Consider the following 17,953-nt stretch of genomic DNA (forward strand, 5'->3'; position numbering starts at 1 on the left):
CTAAGGGCAAGCCCTCATCTAGTTATTCCAGAAGTAGACCTAAAATGGGGCCATGGGGGTTTTACCCCAAGGGACCAAAATTCGGGAGACTCTAACATTTTCAAGAATAATATTTTAATTGTGCAATTGAAATATTTGCAACATCTTCATGTCCTTAAATAACAAATGGACTTAGCTCTTAGGTAGCAGAAATAATTAGCTAAAGCAGAAAGCAATCCCCTGGTGCCCAGTCCTGAGCCACAGAGTCTGAGAGCATCTTCCCTGCTGTTTGCTCTGGAATCCAAAAGTGCTCTGAGCCTGAACCTTCCATTCTCAGGCCGAGAAACAGATTCCTTGAGCAGAAGGAATTGCCTGCTGGCAGCTGGGCAAAGGAGGGAGCAGCAAGAGCTGGGCCAGGGAAGGCAGTGTGCCCAGGGCTGGGGTGGAGAGGGTATGCTGTCAGCCTGAGGCCCCAGTCCGCCCGCTGCCCCTGTCACCGGATCTCGTGGGCCAGCTCCACACATTTCCAGTGCTCCACAGGCCTCTCGTTCAGCTGCAGCACTGTGTCCAGCTGCTGCAGCCCTGCCCGTTCTGCTGGGCCCCCTGCAGGGACAAAGAAAAGCCATTCAGGGGCCCCTGAAGCCCAAGACCCCTTCAAAGGACCTGGAGTCCTTTGCTGCCATGGTGAACTCAGACAGGGACCTCCCTTTTTCTCTAAGTTTCTTCATCTGTGAAATGAGGGGCTGAACTCAGTGCCTCTCAAGAGCCTTGAAAGAAGGCACCCCTTTGCCTTTCCTCCTTCCTGCCTGCCTTGCCCTAGTGCTGGCTCACCTCTCTGCTGTCCACCCTTCCACCCAGGGCCTTACCCCTCCCCAGGGCCTCCTACCTCATTGAGAACCTTCCCTGGGGGCAGGCTCCCACACTTCATTCATTCCTTCTCTGCCAATCATTGTGCACCAATTTCATGCCCACCCCTGTGCAGGCACTGGAAACACCCTGACCACTGAGCCCTGGTTTCTTTTTTTTTTTTTTTTTGAGACGGAGTTTCGCTCTTGTTACCCAGGCTGGAGTGCAATGGCGCAATCTCGGCTCACCGCAACCTCCGCCTCCTGGGTTCAAGCAATTCTCCTGCCTCAGCCTCCTGAGTAGCTGGGACTACAGGCGTGTACCACCATGCCCAGCTAATTTTTGTATTTTTAGTAGAGACGGGGTTTCACCATGTTGACCAGGATGGTCTCGATCTCTTGACCTCGTGATCCACCCGTCTCGGCCTCCCAAAGTGCTGGGATTACAGGCGTGAGCCACCACGCCCGGCTGAGCCCTGGTTTCTGTCTTTGAGATGCTCACTCTGTGATGAAGAGAAATCTTCCTTTGTGAAAAGTAGGGAAGGATGGCTATTTTTAAGTGCTGATCAGGCTCACATAGGATACAATATCAGCTTCAAACAGAGTTCACAAATGACTCTCATTTTCCCATGCAGCCATCGCTGAAAATATAGGTTTAGTTCCTGTTCAAACTGATTGGGAAACATAATATAAAAACCTATTTTCATTTTGATAAAAACAACAAAAAAAAGTGGGCATATTTTCATAAATGTCAGTTTCATCTATGGTCACTTAAAAATATTATTCTTTTCCTTTTGAAAAGCCAGGACACTGTGCTCCAGTCTGGGGCTCCCCTTTTGGTTCCAGTGTCTGTTTGCAAAGCCCATGTGTGTGGTGGGCAAGTGGGGCTGGCATCCCCCAGTCGCTCACTTACCGGAATCCACGGCCTGGACTCGGACTGGAGAGTCACAGCAGATGGTGAAGCCAAAGCCGTCCTTCCCCCTCGGGATGGTGATCTAGGACACAGGTCACTGCCAGTCACTGCCAGAAGCTACCCCAAGATTGGGAAGCCCACAGACCACCCCTGACAAGAGCCACCATCCTCTCCAAGGGAACTGGAGCCACAAAGGAGCTGGTCAGCGCCTCACTGTCCCTATCTCAGCCCAGACAACTTGAGCACTGGGTGGGCCAAGCAGGAAGGCCCAGAGCTTAGCAGGCAAACCCAGGCCGACGTGGGGAGGGCCTGGGATAGACAAGGTCTTAGAAAAGCAAACCTTGCCCTCCTGAGCCCCAGCAGCCCCAGACCTTGACCCAAGGGCCCACCAGCACTGCATGACTCAGCCTCACCTCTGATCCGCTGTTTGCCTGGCTCCCTTCTTCCTTTCTCACAGAGGTTCACAGAGCATTAGCCTGGGGCTGGCCTTGTGCTAAGGGCCCAAAAACAAGGCCAGCCTGGTCACTGGCCTCCCAGAGAACAGGGGAGGGAACACTGGGACAGACGCACTCACTGTATCTCAGGCCAAGGGTCAAAGGAAGAGAGCTGAGATTCTGGAGACCAATCTGCGGCCAGGGCCTCAAATCATCCAGTAAGGATTCCCAGGTAAGGGGCAGGTAAGGTCACAGATAGGCCTCCTGGCTGAACCTGAACTAGCCACTGACTCATATGCCTGCTGAGGCCCATGTGCTTGACAGGTCCCCAGCTCCTACTTTCAGAAGTCCATGAGAGGGCCTTGCCGTCTGGATGCTCTTTTCAAACCAGCACGCAATTATTGAGCTCCTACTGCATGCCAGGCTCTGCAGACGTACAGAGGCATGCAGCCTCGGTCTCTGGCTCCCAGAGGAGCACAATGGTATACAAACCTCTCCAGAGCAAAGCAGGGCACAAAGGGCACTAGAGCAAAGCAGGAAGACTAGGCCATTCTCAGTCCTTTGTGCTCCAACTGTGGACGCCATGCTTGGCACAAGGTAGGAACTCAGCAGAAGCTAATGTAGGGAGGGCAGCCTGGCAATGTCCCCCCATGGGAGGATACAGGATGGTCTGCCAGCTCATTTCAGCTGCTAAGGCAGCACAAATCAGAAAAGGGATTCGAGGGGTCCCAAGAGACCCCCTAGAAAAAGTGGGACTTGGAGTGGGCCCTGGGTGAGGCACAGGGAAGGGTGTCCCAGGCAAGTTGAGAAAGAGGCCAGCTCAGCAAGCCTGGAAAAGGTCAAGGGCGCCTTGTCAGAAGACTTCTGTCTCCTTCCTTTAAGAGTTGTCTCTGCAAGACTGGGCACCTGCACTCATTCACCTGCCAACGATCCCAGGGCCAGGCATGAGGAAGGCAAGCGGAGGGCGCCCAGGGTGACCAAGGGCCTTGGAAGCTGCAGGGACCTCTGAGGCTCTGCTTCCCACCAGCCCCGGGCCTGGATTCAAAGCAAGTTTGTAAAACAGGAAATCTGACAGACAAGGGGAAGGGGGAGGGGGCAGGAAAATACCCCGTTCCCATAAGAATTCTGGGAAAACACGCAGCTAAGACAGGAAGAGAAAAAAATGGAAAGAAAGAAAGAAAAACAAACGCGCGTACGAGTGTGGAAAGCTGGGAGAAAGGAGCAACTACTAGTTCCCGGGCCTGCCTGAGGCCAGGGAAGATGCCAGGAGCCTGGTCCCTCCATGAAACCAGCGGGGAGTTTTTAGGGGCCTCATAAGCCAACCCTTAACCCAAGCAGAAGCCAGGGTCCCAAAGCCTATCTAGCACTTCCCAACCCCTACCCCATCCAGGGCCAAAGCCCTCTGCATAGAAGACCCATCCCAGCATGCTGGGCTCTGGATGGCCAGTTTTGGGGAAGCAGCTGGAGAGTGGGGTCTAGGGAGGAGCATACTCCAGAAAAACAGCCTCCTCCTCCCACCCAGACCCTGCATCTAAGCAGGACTGTGGGCAGGGGCCCCTCACCCTCCTGGGTACCAGCCTAAGAAGCGCCAGCCCAGATCACAGTCCAAGCCAGCTGGGGGTGTGAAGGACGGGAAGAGGAGAAGGTGCCAGGAGGCAAGCTCACCTCCTAACTCGGAGGAAGCAAAATTACGTTCTGTCCACCATGATCGCTGACCACAGCGAGAGGGCAGTGTCCAAAGAACCTGACCATCCCTGCAGCCCCAAGGGGGATGAGTACGCTTATTTTACAGACAAGGAGATAAGACTGGAAGTAAGTGCCACCCCCTCCACTCTCCCCGCTCTCGGCCCTGCTGTGACCAGGAGGTGAAGGGAGCAGCCTGCCCTGACTCCTTGGCAGCTCCTGACAGCCTGTCCTTCCTGCGGGTGGTTCTTGCTCTTTCCTGTCCAGGACAGAAACAGCCACTGCTCCCAGGTCTCACCCATGCCAGCCCCTCGCTTCTGCTCTCCTGCCTAGTTTCTGCTCCTGTCCTGCCCACACTTTAATCCCCAAACGCCGCCATGTATTAAACACCTCCTCACTGTGCACAGCAGACACTGAGCCAGGCTCTTCACACCCATCATCCTATTCACTCCTGTGGCGCCATCTCTGGATTTCATTATCCCTATTTTCCTGACTAGGAGATAGAGGCTCAGAGAGGGACAGTGACTTGCTCAAAAGCCACTGCTAAAGAGGAGCAGAGCTAGATTTGAGCTCAGGCCTGACAAAAAGCTTGCTGCTCTCAATTCTGCACTGGTTTCCAGCATAGCAACCATCTTTTTTTTTTTTTTTTTTTGAGACAGAGTCTTGCTCTGTCTCCAGGCTGGAGTGCAGGCGCAATCTCGGCTCACTGCAACCTCTGCCTCCTGGGTTCAAGAGATTCTTCCACCTCAGCCTCCCGAGTAGCTGGGAACACAGACACGTGCCACCACGCCCAGCTAATATTTTTGTATTTTTAGTAGAGACAGGGTTTCACTGTGTTGGCCAGGATGGTCTCGACCTCTTGACCTCGTGATCTGCCCACCTCTGCCTCCCAAAGTGCTGAGATTACAGGCGTGAGCCACCACGCCCGGCTATAGCGACCATCTTGAACTCTGAGTCCCTGAGCCCTAGGTCCAGCTCACAATTGCTCCTGGCCCCACTCTGACTGCCAGCATGCACCATCTTCTAGCCCATAGTCCCAGGGTGACCAAGGACTTGTATGTCCCATCTAGTCCTCTCTCTGTCTCACCACTCTGCCATCCAGATGCTGGTATTGCAGGGGCTGCTTTTCCCAGCTCCAGGAGGGCAGGGAATACAGAGTGGAGCCTGCAGGGCAGAACCTGAAAGCTGGGGAGGACTGTGGAGAGAACACTGGGTCCCCTAGCAGGTAGGTTGGGGGGGTACAGGTGGCCCTTCTGGGCATCTCCCTGGGACCTAAGCACTGCCTGTCAGAGGAGTCAGGACCCACAGTCCAGTCTGGGCATTAAAACAAATAGAGGGGCTTCTCTGTGTGATTTTTTAAATCAGAACAATTTCAGAACTCCCTTCCAGATCAAATATCACTTGCCTTCACCATCCCTGACCCCACTCCTATTTTATGAGAAAAAATGCCCCATCACAGTTCCAGAAGAGGCTCAGTGGGGGCCAATGGGATCATCATGGCCCACTCTGCCCCCCTTCCAAGACTGGAGGCTGAGAGGCCAAACCCTCGCTGTAAAGTTAGATTCCAAAGTCAAAGGAATCCTGAGCCACAGTGAGGCATCAGCGGGAGTGGACAGGAAATTCATACGCATGTACATATATACAAAAACACCCCATCTCGCATACAAGCACAGGCCAACACACACGCACAGAGGGCAGAATGGGCACTGCTGTCCCGTCAGAAGAAGGAAAAATTAGCAAAAATACAAACTCCCCTCCCAGCTGCTCAGCAACCACAGCATTTTCAATCTCACACCCACAGGCCCTCCCCAAATAAAAAGAACAGAAAGCCAGCTGGATTATCTCATCAAAAACACCACCTAGCCAGTGGTTAGGACTCCACACAGACCTGGGCCCTAAAGAGTCCTTGGGTCCAGCTCCTGGCTCTAAATCCTCCTCCCGATATCAAAGTGAGCCTCCAGGGAGCAGGAGGGGGCACAGGCGACCTTGTGGGGAGCAAGGTCCTGCTCAGGTGGTCCCTCCACCCCCATCCCAAACACCCCACAGCCTCCCTACAAGGAGCCAAGCACCCACCTGGCGGTAGCGGCGCTCCGAGCACACCTTGCAGAGCCCATTGAAGCGGTTCATGGCTGCGGGTCCTGCCTCAGCTGCTGCCCCATGAAAACCCAACTCTCCCCCAGCAGCGGGAGCCCGCACTGCACCCGTCAGCCTGGCATGAGCACCCTGGGAAGCCCGCCCCACAGAAGAATGGCAGGAAATCACCTCTCACCTCCCCAAGCCCTGTCTGTACTGTGTGCCTCTGCACGATAAGCCCGAAGGCTTCCTGAAACCTCAGAATGACAAGGAAGAGGGAGAGTTTTATATTAAAATTCCTGTCAACTAGTTAGTATTCCCCGGGCCTGGCGGGGAGAGGGCGCCTTTGTTCTGGCTGCATTCTCCGCCATGGGCCACTTTGTGATTCCAGTGTTCTTACAAACACCCCTCACTGGAGGAGAACCCAGGCAGAAAACGCAGCTGCTCTATAACAACGCCTCCTCTCCCTGCAAGTCCCAGGGTCCCCGCTAGAAATCCAGGAGACTACCCCAGCCTAAATAATCCAAGGACACTTTGTGAGGGGTTGCACTCACAGACATCCATCTCAAGACAGGGAGCATAAAACATTTGGAGTCTGAAGACCTGCCTGCCACTTGGAAACTACTTAAAAGTCAGTTTCAGCCAGGCACAGTGGCTCACACTTGTAATCCCAACACTTTGGGAGGCCGAGGCAGATGGATCACTTAGAATCAGAAGTTCGAGACCAGCCTGGTCAATATGGTAAAACCCTGTCTCTACTGAAAAAAATACAAAAGTTAGCTGGGCGTGGTGGCAGGTGCCTGTAGTCTCAGCTACTCAGGAGGCTAAGGCAGGAGAATCACTTAAACCCAGGAGGCAGAGGTTGCAGTGAACCACGGTCACGCCACTGCACTCCAGCCTGAGCAGCAGAGCGAGACTCTCTCAAAAAAAAAAAAAAAAAAAAAAAGAAGTCAATTTCTTTGTCATTTGTCCATGGAAGTGGGTTGCTGTCCGGATCTGGTGATACATGACCATAAAGTCAAACGTGGATAAAATTTCCAGGTCAACAGACAATCCAGCCTCTTCATCTTACTGATGAAGAAACTGAGGTCTGAAGAGGTTATGATCAAACAGCAGGGCAGTGTGGGGCTAGGACCAAAACCCAGGTCCTATTTCCTGCCTGGCAGTCCCAGGACAGCATCCTGCAGAGCGGCACATGGTGAGCCCAACCACTTTTGCCCATCTCAGAGGGCCTAGGGAAGCCCAGCCACCCACTCAAGCCTTTGATGACAGAGGCCTCCTTGGTCCAGCCCAGCTTTGGTTCCTGTGTTACTGTGGGCAGGTCACCTAGGTTTCTGGGCCTCCATCTCCCCAAATGCACAGTGCAGAAGCTGAAGAGATGCCTCCAGGGGCTTTCCCCCAGCCCCAACTAAGCCTCTGAAAAGCACACCCTCTTTGCTGAGTCCCACAGACATCTCTGAGTATGCAAGCTCAGGGAAATCCAATGTACCACAGAACAAGGCCCCCAGGGCTCAAGGCCTATGTGCAGAATCCAGCATGCAGCAGGACTTTCCAAGTCACTAAGAAACCTACAATGTTGGAGGAAGGAAACCTATGGTGTTGATGCCCACGTAATTTCCACAAATCCCTGGGGAGGTCCCTTGGTCACCACCCTCTCTGTGCTTGGCAAGTACAGAGAGAGGGGAAAAGGTCTTTGTAGTTCCCCACAGAAGCCAGAGGAAAGCTTTTCAACTCCTAATGAATCCACAGAAAACAAACCTGACAAGTTACTCCTGGCAAGTTTCTCTGTCTAACCCAGTCACAACTAGACACATGTGCCAGATAAACTGAAATTACTTAAAACTGAAGTTGACACTCAGTTCCCCAGTCACACTAGCCACATTACAAGTGCTCAGCAGGCACAGGTGGCAGGTGGTCACCACACTGGCCAGCACAGCTCTAAACTGCTCAGTGGGCCAGACCTTGGACAGGTCCACGGCTGTATCACAGCACCCAGCACAGGGCCCAGCCCACATAGGTGGAAATATTTAATGAATGATGAATGAGTGAATGACTTGAATCAGTGAAAGTGAAAATGTTTGGTAGATTGTAATACACCGATATTGTGTAATATGTAACATACTGTTAGGAACTACAGCAACGTCGTATATTCCCAGCTAGGCCACGCATAGGAGGCAGTGTGCTACAGCACCCTGAAAAGGCAGCTGGCCCTCACTCAGAACCTGCCTTCACCACCTGCCAGCTATGTGGCCGTGGAGAAGGCCTAACGCTCTGAACCACATGTGTCCCTCTCATCTGTGAGATTCAGAAGTGACAGCTGCCTCAGACAGAGCAGTAAAGATTAGGTAACAGTACCCGGTACACAGAGGCTAATGAATTGCTGGGAGTTTGTTTTTCCCTCTCTCTCTCTTTTTTTTTAATTGACACAGAGTTTAGCTCTGTCGCCCAGGCTGGAGTGCAGAGGCATGATCTTGGCTCACTGCAACCTCTGCCACCCAGGTTCAAGTGATTCTCCTGCCTCAGCATCCTGAGAAGCTGGGACTACAGGCATCCACCACCATGCCTGGCTAATTTTTTTGTATTTTTAGTACAGATGGGGTTTCACGATGTTGCCCAGGCTGGTCTTGAACTCCTGACCTCAGGTGATTCATCCGCCTCGGCCTCCCAAAGTGCTGGCATCACAGGCGTGAGCCACCACACCTAGCCAAGTAATTCCCTCTCTAATTGTTAAAGAAAACAATAGATCCCCTGCCATGCCCTGCAGAGATGGAATGAATTTTGGAGAATTCTCCCAACTCCCCTATGTGAAAAAGGCTCCTTTCCAGACTTGAAGCCCTAATGGAGAACCCGTTGGTCTCAGGCTCAAAATCACAGCTGCCCCCTGACATCAAGAAGACCTAACCTGAGAGGGTGATTCAGCCTCAGTCGCAGAGGAAGCAGGGGGCTGAGAGGGCCTGTGGGAAGGGGAGGACTCAGTTTCCAGAGGCCAAAAGTTAGTAAGATCCAGATGTTTGCATTTTCAGAGGCTGGGGCCTGGCTCTTTCCCCATCCCTGCCATGATCATGGATACCCTGAGAAGAGCATTTATTTCCTATAATACACCTCAGGAAAGTCAAGAAATCATTCCTGCTGAGTGCATGACTGGCTGAGTTTCAAGCACCAAATGCTGTCCCTTTAGGGGTTTCCTGGGCCCAGGGGCTGACAAGGAGCAGATGCAGCCCTTGGAGCAATGCCCTAGCTTGTCCCCACCTACCTTTAGTTTCTCCCCATTCTCAGTGTCCCCACCTCCTGGCATTCTCAGCGGTGGGTCTGGAAGGCAACAGAGCAGAATCAGAAAGCTGCTGGTGGCACAGAAGGCTCCCCTCCTTGGACCACCCAGAGCACAGTGCTGGGCAACAGGCTCATGGGGCTGCCCAGGGCCACTCCTGGCCTCAGGATATGAGGACACCTGAGGCTCAATCCAGACAGGGACTCAGAGGCCAGGGCTGCATGTGGGAAAGGCAGAACATGAAAAGGGCCATGAAATCCATGTTCTGAGCCTTGGAGATCATAGCAGGGCCTAAACACCCTGTCTGTAGAGGTGGGTACCCCAAGGTGAGCAAGGCAGCCTGGGGGATCCCTGAGACGGAGCTGGGAAGGAGCCATTGGGGAAGCATAAAGTACCCCATAAGCGAGGGAGCTAAACCACATGCGGTCAGGCCATAGCCTCTCCAAGGAAACAGAGGAGGCATGGGCAAGAGGCTGCCTGCAGCCTGCACTCTAGTGGGTGCTCCTGAGAAGTCCCTGCACCTAGCAGCTTGATAGCAGCCTGGGTGGCAGGGGTCACCAAATACCAGGACTGATGCCACTGTGCAAGAAGGGAGAGAGGGGCAGGTCCTGGGAAGGGAGGCTGAGGTGGGTGTGCAGGCACCTCTCAGCAGCTGCAGTCGCCGCGTGGCCACCTTCAGGTGCTTGGTCCGGCCCAGGTGCTCCCCTAGGAGGTAGTACCAACCACTGATCTCCTGTCACAAGAGAAGGAATGGCACGCTCAGACACAGGAGGCAGAGGCAGAGGTCAGGCAGCCACCGATCCCCCTCCACTGGACACCCTCCCATGGGAGAGATAGACTCTCCAGTCTTCCTGCCCCTGAGCTGCCATGCCTGCACCTCCAGGAAGCCTTCCGTGATGCTTGGGGCAGAATTGGCTCTCCCCTCTGCCGCATTCCCACAGCCTCTTATCCCTGGAGGACAACCATCTTCTTGCCTGTCTCCCCCACTAAGTTGTGCATAGGCTGTCTGATGTGCCCCACACTATGCCTGGTATACAATAGGAATATTTGTTGACAGAAGTGAGGGAGTGAAAGAGGGATAGAGAGGCCAAAAAGTCAGCATCCTGTGGCTCCTGAGCAGTCTCCATGGGGAACATCTCTTCCCAGGAGAACGAGGCCAAGGCTGCAGTCAAGAGAAGCTCTTTAGGACCCATGTGCAGGACAAAGGGTCCTCAGCCATCCACCCCAGGACACAAAGCTACATGGCAGGCCATGCCACATGCCACGAGGACATTTCCAGGGATGTACAAAAGGAAGTCTCCCCACCCTCCACCTTCCAGTTTGGGGGGTGCAGTACCGAGTAGAAATTGATAAGGGACCAGTGACCCAGAGGGAGGATTCTCAGGTCCCAGAGTCCTCCTGCAGCCTGAAGGAAAGCTCCACAGAGGATGGTGCTGCTCACTCCATCCCCAAGCACCTGTCAGGCCCAGAAATATCAGGCCTGGTAGACATAAGACGAGGACCCCTGGAACAGACCATGGGAGCACCTGGTCCTCCTCTTCTGGGGCCGGCCCAGGAGTGCTCTGGGCCCCAGGGGATCTGCCAGTGCCTTCAACAGCAGACGCTAGACTCAGGGCCTCCTGGGAAGAGTTGGGCTGCCTAACAATGGCTCTCTGGCAAGACAAACCAAGAAGGGGACCAAAACCCTCAGCTAGGCAGGTAACAAACATAGTACTTCTATGCAGACAACCCCAGCAGGCCCCTGTCTCAGTGGGGTCCCATCTCACAGAGAGAAACCCTGCCTGTACCAGCCCCGGCCCAGGTGAGATGATCCTGACAGAGCATCCCTAGGACCCACCTTGCCTGGAGTCAGGAGAGACTTCACCCCAAAGCTCATGCAGCCAATGAGTCCACTCTGTCTGGGAGAACAATTGAGGCTTGAGTCAGCACTTTTTGTTGGGCTCTATCAGGAGGTCCATTATCAAGCATAGCATGGGTTTGCCTGATGCACTGCAGTTTACAAAGCACTTTACCCACATCATCTCATTTGATCCTTCTGACTGTGTGAGGCAGGCTAGAGAGGAGCTATTATCTCCATTTTACAGAGGGAAAAATGGAGACTCAGAGTTGGTCCTTTTCCCAAGATCATAGGACAAGTTCAGCACTCTCTCCACCAACACAAAAGCTCAGAGGTACTTCACGAGTTTTAACTGCTCCAGTGCTTGGTAGATCTGAAGAGCGGGTCCCCACAGGGAACCTCCTTGCCCACGTCAGTCGGTGATGCTCAGTGGAGAAGAATAGTTATGGGACTTCAAGCTCAAGAAGTTTTGTCTCAGGTCCAGGAAGGAGCTGAGCAGTTCTTAGACGGCTACAGATCAAGGTCCAAACCAACATGACACGAAAGTTGCTGAGACCAATCTGACCTGGCTGCCAGCAGGGCAGGTAGGCATGGGCCAGGGTCAGGCCCCATGAGGATGTCAGACTATGGCAAGGGACTAAGTTCAATCTGGTCCTTCTTGGTTAAAAAGAATTCACAGCTGGGCATGGTGGCTCATGCCTGTAATGCCAGCACTTTGGGAGGCCTAGGCAGGTGGATCACTTGAGGTCAGGAGTTGAGACCAGCCTGGCCAACATGGTGAAACCTTGTCTCTATTAAAAATACAAAAATTAGCCAAACATGGTGGTGCATGCCTGTAATCCTAGCTACTCAAGCTGAGGCAGGAGAATCACTTGAAACTGGGAAGTGGAGGTTGACAGTGAGCTGAGATGGCGCCTCTGCACTCCAGCCTGGGCAACAGAGCCAAAAAAAAAAAAAAAAGAAGAAGAAGAATTCAGAGTTCCTGAAGAATGTCCACCATTGAGCCTCAACGTCCAACAATCAAGGACTAAGAGTTGGCAGCTTTTAATAATGATGGCATGGGCCAGGTGTAGTGGCTGACACCTGCATACCTGTAATCCAGCACTTTGGGAGGCATCACTTGAGCCCAGAAGTTTGAGACCAGCCTGGACAACATAGGGAGACATCATCTCTACAAAAAAATTTTAAACTAGCAGGACATGGTGGCATGAGCCTATAGACCCATTGCCTGAGGAGGCTGAGGTAGGAGGATCACTTGAGCCTAGGAGGTCAAGGCTGCAGTGAGCTGTGATTGTGTGCAACTGTTCCTCCCTCTTGGGAAGTGGCCAAGTCAGCACTAACAGGAGGCAGTTGCAGTGACAAAGCAAGCCCTGTCTCAAAAAAATAATAATGATAACATCGATTAATATTAATAAAGTCCAAAAATATCTTGCTATTGTTAGAGAAAAGGAAGTTTACAAAGCTGTAAATTTAATGAGTAATGTGAGTTTAATGAGAAAGACACCCACAAAAATACTAACAGTGGTTATATCTGTTAGGTGGGATTACTAAGGGTTTAATTTTCTTTTATGGGTTTTCACTGTTTTCATAGGGAACAAGTATCCTTCCTGTAATCAGGAAAAAAAAAAAGACAGTATTGATCTACTTTTAAGTACTTTTATTGTGCCACATCCTGTTCTATCCTGACACTAAGGGTTTTTTTAATGTTTATCTTTCTGTTCTCCTCTCTTTTACCCCATCCTCAACTTGGACTCCTTCATAGGTTGGTTTAATAACTATTAATCAAGAAACATCATGGATATTTAGGCTGGAGCATAACCCTGGAGGCTGCCTTCAATATCTGAAGGACCCACAAAAATGAGAGATTTGGCATGTCCTGTGGAAGGCACAATATCAAAGTCAAAGATCGAACACGCTGCTGGATAGGTAGTAAATTCCCTGGTCTAAGGGGTCCTGAGCTAGGGCAGTGGTTCTAACCAGAAGTGTGCCACAAAACCACCTGAACAGCCTGTCTGAGGTCTGTGCTCCAGGACTTCTTCCTGAGGACCCAAAACCAGTTGGTCCAAGGTAAGGCTTGGACATGGGAGCCTGGAGAAAGCTCTCCACGGGATCCTGCCAAGCACCCACTTATGCCTGCACCAGTCAGTGATCTAGAAGGTCTCTATAAAGACATATTGTTCAGATTCTCCGGAAAGGGTGGCAGCTTACTACCTGACAGTCCTAAGCAAAGCAAAACTAGCTTCTCACAGGCAGCCAAGTCAAGCGAGGGGTCAGGAGGCAGGACGCTGGGGGATTGCTCCTCAAATCTGGTCCACCTGCCTGCAAACCCATGCTCTGTCCCATGGCACAGGGCTGAAGCCCCTGCTTCTGGCTGTCTCTCAACAACTGCTCTCAGCCCATCCACCACTCCTCCTGCTCCCAGTTCCTCCAGCCTTGGCTCCATCTGCTCCCTTCTCCCTTGTCTCTCTCATCATCCAAGGCTCTATTAATAATCTATTCAAAAAGGACAATGCACTCACCCCATTAAAGCGACCCTTCCACATCCACCTCCCCAGCCCACCGCCAAAAACAAATACTCCTCCCCCTTGGGATGTAGCCAAGTCAGCACTAACAGGAGACAGTTGCAGTGACCATCAGAAACAGCTGGCACTAATCTGAGCTGCCATTCCAGAAAAGCCTCGGCAAGACTCCACCAGAGTCCTTATACCAATTTCATTTTATTTGTCACACATTTGAGAGAAATCCAGCGGCTATTCAGGTGCCTATACTACTCTGCTGTATACTTTTCTTTCATACTGGGTAGGGCTGAAACTTTCTAAATCTCCAGGCCAATGCATTAGCTGGGCAGCCTCTCTCTGCTCTTCAATAAGTGAAATTTTCATTCCTTGGTGCTTAGAGAATGTTAAATGGTTAATAGCCTCCCTTGAGTTTTACTTCCTGCTAAGGGGCCTCCCATGATTTCACGATAACTCAGGCAGAGTAAATTGCCACAATTAAGGTCCATAAGCAGGAACCTCTAAGTGTTCTTCAATTAGCTGTTTCTTATGCCTGCTTTTAAAAAATCTTTGGAGGAAGAAACACTTATTTTAAAGCAACCTGAGTATATGACAATACAGCAGTCAGTTTATAAACTTGGGAACTACCTCTCATCCTGGGGAGTGCCTGAAATCTCACTAGCTGCAATGTCTCTGGCACCAAGCCTTGGTTAATTCTGACTGCTAATCCCTGAGCTCTGGGCTTGGTGCACTTAGTGAAGGCTTGACAAATGGATGAATCCATCACGACCATGATTGGCAGGCACTGGGCAAGGAGCCACAGCATTAAGGAAACAAGACAAACATCCAGGAATTTAAATAGCAGTTCAAGACAGCAATACAGGGGATGCCACAAGACAGGGTGAGATTGACAGATGAACAGTGCAGGCAACAAATTCTGAAGGCTCGGGGACACAAGAGGTAGTTTCGGGCTGAGAGGCTGGGAGAAGACCTGTGAATTGAACAAGAGAGAATGAAGCGCATTTGGGCAGGCGGAATAGCCAGTATAAAGGCTTCATGCAGCGCCTGCGGGGAATAGTATTCGGTTTACTTTTGAGCATAGGGTTGCAGACTCTTTACAAAATGAAAAAATATATTATTTTTGAGGAAATGCACTTTAGTTCTCCCTCTCAGAAGTCTTAAACTATTTCTGGGGCCGGGCACGGTGACTCACGCCTGTAATCCCAGCACTTTGGGAGGCCGAGGCGGGTGGATCACGAGGTCAAGAAATCGGGACCATCCTGGTCAACATGGTGAAACCCTGTCTCTACTAAAAATACAAAAAATTAGCTGGGCATGGTGGCGCGTGCCTGTAATCCCAGCTACTCAGGAGGCTGAGGCAGGAGAATTGCCTGAACCCAGGAAGCAGAGGTTGCAGTGAGCCAAGATCGCGCCATTGCACTCCAGCCTGGGTAACAAGAGCGAAACTCCGTCTAAAAAAAAAAAAAAAAAAAAAAAACTATTTCTGTTACAGGGTTACACTATTTAATCCTAATTTATTTTTAACTTGATGACTTGAATATAGATTTTTCCATTCACTTTTTCTTTAAGCCTAGTACCCATCACTGGTCACAAGCTTTCTGACATTAGGCCATGTACTTGGCACTGAGATCTTGTTTATAAAACGGATTAAAAGACTGCATACACTTACAACGCCCGGGACAGTGCAGGGCAAATCACAAGCAGAATCTCCCTAAATGTAGCTACTATTAGCATAAAATATTATGTCCTTGGCTGGGCGTGGTGGCTTATGCCTGTAATCCCAGCACTTTGGGAGGCCAAGGCAGGAGGATCACCTGAGGTCAGGAGTTCATGACCAGCCTGGCCAACATGGTGAAACCCCAGCTCTACTAAAAATAGCAAACTTAGCCAGGCATGGTAGCCCATGCCTGCAGTCCCAGCTTACTCAGGAGGCTGAGGCAGGAGAATCACTAGAACCCGGGAGGGGTAGGTTGCAGTGAGCTGAGATCACACACCAGAGCAAAACTCTGTCTCAAAAAAAAAAAAATTACCAAAAAAAAGACTATGTCCTTTAATTACATGTATATATAATGTTCTTTAGTTACATATATAAATATATAATATATAAAGAACAAATATAACATATAATTATATATTATAATTTGTATATACCAATAATATAAAATATATTATTATATATTATATAATATGTAATTATTATATGTATTATTATATATTATATAATTACATATTATATAATATATAATTTATAATACAATTATTTATTATATATTACATATAATATATAATATATAATTTACATATGTGTTATATATAATTTACATATTATATATAATATATTGAACATAATCTTTGGAGATATAAATATAATACATATATACATTTTTTACCTTGGTACCCATCGTTATAATTCTCTCCAAGTCTGTTCCCTGGCCACAAGTTCTGAAAATGCTACAATTAATACTAGAAGCTTCAATTTGGCTTTTGCCATATTATCAAACAGAATTTTAAAATAGCTGAGTCCCATATTCACTGACATACTGAGGAATTACTATTAATTTTTAAGTGTGATAATGTCATCATGATTAATTTTTAAAGCCATCTTTTAGAAATATATACTGATGAGACGAGATGTCTGGGATTTGCTTTAAAATAATTCACCAGAGAAGGGGAGAGTAGATGGCTGTAAATGAAATAAGATTGGCCATATACTGATAATAGATGAAACTGCCCTATGAGTATACGAGGGTTTATTATGTGATGCTTTCTACCTCTGCATGCATTTGAAAATGCCTATAATTTTTTAAAACTCACAGGACCTTGAAGCTGAAAGAAACATTAGCGATCACCGCATTTTACAGACAAGGAAACTGAGGCTCAGCATGGGGAAGGGACTGACCCATGGTCATACAGCTAGTCACAGCTAAGCCAAAATCTACTGTGCTGAGGCCTGGTTCTCCTCAGTTCCCACTGTGATCACCATGGTGAACTGCAATCATCTAGCCCTTCCCCAGAGCTTCTTTGTAGATCATCTTGTTTCTCTAATCCAGGTTCACAGCCACCCCGGGAGGACTGTGAGAATTAGTGAAACAGATGCTTTCCTGTTATCTCCTATCAGTTTCAAATCATGACCTCCACACATCTGGCTGAATGATTTTATAAAACTCCACTGTCAATTCAGCAACAGCTCATGTCTGTAATCCCAGCACTTTGGGAGGCTGAGGCAGGAAGAGCACTTGCAGCCAGGAGTTGGAGACTAGCCTGGGTAACATAGCAAGGCACCGTCTCTACAAAAAAAAATTTTTTTCTTAATTAGCTGGGTGTGGTGACATGCACCTGTAGTCTCAGCTACTCAGGTGGCTGAGGCTAGAGGATCAATTGAGCCCAGGCTGCAGTAAGCTCTGATCACATCACTGCACTCTAGCCTGGGTGACAGAGTGAGATCCTGTCTCAATCAATCAAACAATCAATGAAACTACACTATAAATGCAATGAGAAGCAGCCTGAGTCCTGAGGAGCAAGCATGCTGACACAGAAAGAGTACGCTTTGAAGTCATTTATCATCCATGTGAGATGGTCAAGTGTACTGTAACGTGGCTACAAGAACCTGGGCTTGGCGCCAGCCTGCCTGCATTTATATCTTGTTTCACGGCACCCTATCTGTGTTACCTTAGGCAAGTTATGTAATGCCTCTGTGCCTGTTTCCTCACCTGTAAAAGAGCAATAATAATAATAATACCTACCTCTTACGGTGTTGTGAGGGTTAAATTGGAAAACGCATGGCATGTGCTTAGATTAATGTCCACATACAGTAAGTGCTTGATAAATATGAGCTGTTATATAATCTCAAGCAAGTGCCGCAGGTTTCATAAGCCTCAGTTTCCTCTTCTCTGAAGAGAGGGGCAATAATAATTCCTACCTCTCAGGATCATGATAAGGATAAAATGAGATAATGTATGTAAAGTGCTTGGCACAGAGAATAATTCCGTAAATGTTTCCTTCCTTCCACAATTGTCTTTCATGTTGATAACTTGAATGTCCGACCTTCAGAGAGGCACAATTTGATTTGAGAGCATTCAGCAGAGCCGAAGTTTCCTGCAATCACTCTGTCTGCCTCCTCCAGCTCAGAGGCCATCTCATTCCAAAATGGATCGATAAAGGAGAGGACAAGGAGAGCACAAGGAGGCCAGCCCACCTGTGTGTGGCTCACAGCTTCACAGGGCCCTCTGCTCCGAAGGCTCTGATCCTCTTGAGCTTCAGGCTGGGACTGTGACCATGAGTTTGGCTGTATTTTGTTTAATAAGGCATCTCACTTTCCCAAAATAGGCAACAAGTGGAGACACTGCCCCATGACGCTGACTCACTTTCCCTGGCCTCATTTTCTTTCCAAAAGCCATGAATGGCA

The 17,953-nt window shown here is 49.8% G+C and overlaps 1 protein-coding gene across 7 annotated transcripts in view; it reads right to left on the bottom strand.

Moving 5' to 3' along the window:
* The window catches only part of RGS3 (regulator of G protein signaling 3), a 134,390-nt gene that overhangs the window by 91,334 nt on the left and 25,103 nt on the right, over nt 1–17,953 (bottom strand). For 4 of the 7 annotated variants that reach the window (XM_064378744.1, XM_064378709.1, XM_064378704.1 and 1 more), the window contains 5 exons: nt 11,033–11,093; nt 9,838–9,928; nt 9,181–9,236; nt 1,738–1,819; nt 477–582 (listed from right to left, as the gene is read on the bottom strand). In XM_064378744.1, coding sequence (XP_064234814.1) covers nt 477–582; nt 1,738–1,819; nt 9,181–9,236; nt 9,838–9,928; nt 11,033–11,093 — 396 coding nt within the window. Of the gene's footprint in view, nt 1–476; nt 583–1,737; nt 1,820–5,927; nt 6,125–9,180; nt 9,237–9,837; nt 9,929–11,032; nt 11,094–17,953 lie in introns of those variants that run through there. The other 3 variants (XM_012461897.2, XM_021672162.2, XM_064378716.1) reach the window with 2 other exon arrangements.

This window comes from Aotus nancymaae, unplaced genomic scaffold (assembly GCF_030222135.1).
Source record: "Aotus nancymaae isolate 86718 unplaced genomic scaffold, 86718_ANA_hifiasm-v0.15.2.pri h1tg000003l, whole genome shotgun sequence".
In the NCBI taxonomy this organism is placed as follows: Eukaryota; Metazoa; Chordata; class Mammalia; order Primates; family Aotidae; genus Aotus; species Aotus nancymaae.